Source organism: Habropoda laboriosa, unplaced genomic scaffold (genome assembly GCF_001263275.1).
Source record: "Habropoda laboriosa isolate 0110345459 unplaced genomic scaffold, ASM126327v1 scaffold440, whole genome shotgun sequence".
In the NCBI taxonomy this organism is placed as follows: Eukaryota; Metazoa; Arthropoda; class Insecta; order Hymenoptera; family Apidae; genus Habropoda; species Habropoda laboriosa.
Window position 1 is genome coordinate 573,785 of NW_017100710.1, and position 5,234 is coordinate 579,018.

At 30.8% G+C, this 5,234-nt stretch overlaps 2 protein-coding genes across 2 annotated transcripts in view; one reads left to right on the forward strand and one right to left on the reverse strand.

Moving 5' to 3' along the window:
• LOC108576991 (integrin beta-PS) overlaps positions 1–690 on the reverse strand; it is a 4,215-nt gene extending 3,525 nt beyond the window's left edge. Inside the window, exon 1 of the mRNA XM_017940068.1 lies at positions 568–690. The gene's annotated coding sequence lies outside the window, so the exon portion shown is untranslated. The remainder of the gene's footprint in view (positions 1–567) is intronic.
• A 1,562-nt stretch (positions 691–2,252) lies between these two features.
• Positions 2,253–3,751, forward strand: LOC108576985 (ATP-dependent RNA helicase p62-like). The gene is made up of 3 exons (XM_017940062.1): positions 2,253–3,212; positions 3,427–3,605; positions 3,684–3,751. The coding sequence occupies exons 1-3, from the start codon at positions 2,338–2,340 to the stop codon at positions 3,749–3,751; spliced, it is 1,122 nt and encodes a 373-aa protein (XP_017795551.1). The 5' UTR covers positions 2,253–2,337.
• Positions 3,752–5,234: the final 1,483 nt, after the last annotated feature.

Consider the following 5,234-nt stretch of genomic DNA (forward strand, 5'->3'; position numbering starts at 1 on the left):
ATATAACAGAAACTTTAGTTGGCAGACTACTCATATGTGACTCAAGTCAACCTGTTACCCTATTTTAACACCATTCCTACAATTTAATTCAAAATAACAATTAAATTAGTTAATTTTGATAAGTATCAAAACGTTAAATAGCTTGTTTCTACGTATAAATGCTTACAGTATCTGATTTATGTTAAATACTTTCTAGTTTATGGAAAAATTTTTTAATCAAAAAAGAAAATACGATAATTACAAAACATAATTAATTATTTAAGGAAGGAAGAAAAAGCAATCGAGGTGCGGCTATGCAAAATCTCCCACGCTTTTAATTTCCAACTTGAGTAGTATTTTGTATATCATTTAAATGAAATAATTCTTAATTTTAAAGTTGTAGAATGTTTTTCATTTATATTACAGGTATATTCGACACCTGTGATTATCAACGATATAAAACAGACCGCTTATTCATTCACGACGATGCCGTCATCTTTATATTTACAAAGTGCTATCACTTTGCTTACGAAGAAGCGAATATTAATACCACGAAAAAAAGCTGGATAAGCAATTTTGAAACCTTACTTTTTAATTAGAAGTTCTTCTATCGTTCTGTTATTAGAACATCACAAGTTTGACCAATGTTTTCTTGTTACTTGAATCACCATAAATGGTAACCCATCAAACGCACGCACTCCACAAACAACTGCCTATACAAGATCGCGATAGACTCACACGTTTTCTGACTGATTCTGATTGTGCATGCACCATAGAATAGCAGTAAGTAGATGTACAACTCTTTATGACTAAGGAGAACTGCGACACTGCTGCTACAAGTGTTCAATTTACAATTATCTCCTTTCTTTTTATAATGCACAAGAAGCGGGGGATTTTGAATATCATTTAGATTTTGATATGAATATTATATTGCATATTTTTTATGTTATATTAAATAGTATTACCTCATTCTTCAGCTGAAAATATAAGTAATTTCAAATAAATCTTAATTACAGATTTATACTTAAAATTGATTTCAATAAATAATAATGCGGTCAAATTAACATCTTATACAGGATAATTTCTAATGAACTACTAGAATTAATATTCGGTATTGGAAAGCTGAAAGTAAAACTCTTGATATTGTAAATATTTAAAATAAATATACTATTTTTTTTAAAAACATATGTATTTAATTGCAATTAAAAAGTTGTTTAAATGTAACAAATAATACATTATTTTGAGTAACGTTGTTTGTAGCCCTTAGTTAATTGAAATCAACCCTAGAATACATGCGCAGAAAACGAAAATGGGGTTTTAAGAAGGTTTTGCGCATTCCCACTTCTGCGTACGTTCGACTAACGTATGTTTCACATCCGGGTTCGTGGTGAATCGTTCTTTCTGTTCCTGGAGGCGGTGTAAGTAGGACGTTCGTTCGTTATTCGCAATTTGTACTTTTAAAATACGTAGCTGTTGTATCATAGTTAATAATTAATTTTTCTTTATAATTGTTCTGTATGTTTTATAAATCGAAAAAACGGTAAATATCAAATAATTATGGTTTTAGAATTCGTTGCCGCTGTCGTAGTTCATATAAACTATTACTTGAAACAGTAATTAGGAACCGAAAATCAATCATCATTTCAACGATGTGAGTAAAATTTTCTTGTTTTTCATATTGTAGTAAAAAGTTTCGAAGCATTACTTTATTTAGTATTCATGCTTTCGTCGTCTTCAAAATCGTTCGAGATCAGCCATTACGTGAATATTTGCAATGCGTCCGTTAAATTTCCTGTGTTGTGACCTTGGAAAAATTTATTGATATAATATTATGTAACAGTTTCTTCCTATGAAAATAAGTATTCCAGATGTTCAGTATTTGACTTATATTTAAACAAATATTTCAATCTGTATAATTGGGAAGCGTTCTAGATCAAACTTAATAATTATTTATAAAAACGAAGTTATGATTTATTGAAGGTTACGACATGTAATGGGAGCCATTGGATCCCTCAGGCTTAGGTTTGTATCAGAGTATCAGCTATTACAAAAGAGTAGTATAAAATAAAGAACTAAATTTAGTTTTAATGGAAATACGGTTTTTTTTTTATTCATTGTACCTCTCATTTTGGCATGCCTCCATTTTGTATACATGAATGGAGCATGAATGCTTGTGGGAGGGACAGTAATTTGAGAATATGCCTTCGGAATCCACACATTTTTGTCTGGAGCCGTTTCTCTATGTTCACTACAACCTACCACAGTGGGAATTATAGAAGTACTAAGGGACGAGGGACCCTATATGGAAATAATAATACCAATCGAAATGGACGGTTTGAGAATCGTAGCAAAAATAATATGAATGGTACTATTGGTACTTTGAAAAAACCAAATTGGAACTTCGAAAGTTTAAAACCTTTTAAAAAGGATTTCTATATACCACATCCAAATGTTCAATCACGTCATCCAGAAGAAGTAGATATATTTAGACAAGAAAATCAAATTACTCTTAAAGGAGACAAAGTTCCTAATCCTATTCAACATTTTGAGGAAGGAAATTTCCCTGAACATGTAATGCAATGTATTAAGAAACAAGGTTTCAGTGAACCAACTGCTATTCAAGCTCAAGGTTGGCCAATTGCTATGTCTGGTCACAATATGGTTGGAATAGCACAAACTGGATCTGGAAAAACTTTGGGATACATTTTACCTGCAATAGTACATATTAGCAGTCAACAACCTTTAAATCGTGGTGATGGACCAATTGCTCTAATTTTAGCACCAACTAGAGAATTGGCACAACAAATTCAGAAGGTCACCTATGCTTTTGGTTATGTGAGAAGTACGTGTATTTTTGGTGGTGCACCAAAAGGTAGCCAAGCACGTGATTTGGAACAAGGAGTTGAGATCTGCATTGCTACGCCTGGGCGATTAATTGATTTTCTGGAACGTGGTACAACTAATTTACGTAGATGTACATACTTGGTATTAGACGAAGCAGATAGAATGCTAGATATGGGTTTCGAACCACAAATACGAAAAATTATTGAACAAATCAGACCAGACAGGCAAGTGCTCATGTGGTCTGCTACTTGGCCAAAAGAAGTTAGAAATCTAGCAGAGGAATATCTTGTAAATTATACACAATTGAACATTGGATCATTAACATTATCAGCCAATCATAATATTCTTCAGATCGTTGATGTTTGTGAAGAACATGAAAAACAATCAAAGTATGTATTATGATTTTGATATTTGTTGTACTTTATAAACATTTAGTTTTGAGAGTATTGAATTTTTGTTTTATTTTTTGTGATGAAAGTAGTATATGACATTTTGTGATTTCATATAACATCCTCTAAGAAGAACTGAATCTTTTTTTTATTCAGAATGAGTTCTTTTAATTTCAGATTTTGTTTAGATTTTAATGGTCTTTTTCTGTTTTAGATTGGAAAATCTTCTTCAGGAAATTAGTAGTATTAATCCAGAAGGTGGGAAGACAATAATTTTTGTAGAGACAAAGAAAAAGGTGGAGAGTATCACTAGAACTATTCGTCGTTATGGTTGGCCAGCAGTATGCATACATGGCGACAAATCACAGTTAGAAAGAGATTTTGTTCTTGCAGGTTTGTTATTGACTTTTTTAAATTATATTTTGTTATATTTTTGGTACATTGTTTTAAAATATTGTTATTAAATTTTAGAATTTAGGAGGAATAAGGATTCAATTCTTGTAGCAACAGACGTTGCTGCTCGTGGATTGGGTAAGTAGTAGAATTGTTTGTTTCATATTTCTTATTTTTATTAAAACATTAGATTTTGAAGAATTCATTGACCTGTAGATAAATTGCATTTGCGAAAATTTATACTTATTCAAAAAGGGGTAGGATAAAGTGGCGATGTAGCACAGACTGGTTATATGAAGATGATGCCTCACTATCTTTAAAATAAAAGTACTTGATATTAAATAACGTATCATGCTAATTAAGAAAGAAGAAAACGGTTAAACAATAACGAAATACAACTTTTCAACAGTGTTATATTCTATAGAATTTGATTATTATTAACGTTGTAAAGTCATACTGCAAGATTAACATAGAATAAAAATAATTTTAGTGCACATTCTCAAACTTTACATAAGCTTAGTGTATTAAATAGATGGCATTAGTTAGCTGATATATGTATCATAACTTCTTTTAATTTCAGTTATATTTAAATATACATTTTGTATAGAAATATAAATAGAATTTATGTTTATATGAGATATAAATTGTTATAATAGATTTTGTTTTATTTATTTCATTAACTAGGGAAGATACTTTTTAAACATTTTAAATTATAATTTAATTTGCGTTTCAAATATTAACTTTCAAATAGTTTAAAAAGTATACATGATTTTTTATTCATTTTAATTATTTTGTAAGCTTCATTAAGCATGTACTAATGCAATCTATTTCATTAAATAAAAAGAAAAGATGTTATGTGCTTGTGTTAAAGAATTGAGAGCAAGGATTGGAATATAGGAAGTGCGTTAGTAATAATGTGTGGGCATCTTGTAATTTATGTTAATCAGTCTGGTTGTCCTTTGTTTCAGAGGCACATGGTGCACAAATTGTGTTGAGTGTGCGATGAAAAACGATCGTTCAATAAAGAAAACATGGCTCACTCATTGTACATGCGCAATTCTGTTTTGCACATAATATTGTACTTAATGTGCCTCTGTGTTCAGCCTGTGTACCACGCAAGTAGTAGAGTGGTGCGCGGGTGATGCCGCTATCGCGCTGGTTGGTTGTGAGATAAGTCCGTGGTTTACATTTTGGTACAACCGACACACTTCATAGCCAATGCTCAGCCCGTATCAGAGACAACAATCTATTGATTTTGCTACTATCGCTACTCGGTGGTGATGCTTAGGACACGACGTTGCGATGTGAAGTTGCATTTAAGAATAGCACACATCGTGGGGCGCTCTGTATGCAGTCATACGGAACGCAATGTTCAACGATAACAGGGTTTGTATTTATTATTATGCAGCTAACTTACATTCATATGCATTTAAGTGTAATATTGATGCAATATTTTAATATATTCCTGATGTTTCAATAATTGGAAACAAAAGCCTAAATATAAAACAAATCAATTGATAATAAAATCAATTGAAAAAACTTTCAGTAGTATTTGATAAAATGATATTTAAACTTTATCGTACAAATAAATACGTAATAAAAATTTAATTAACAAATTAAAATTGTTAT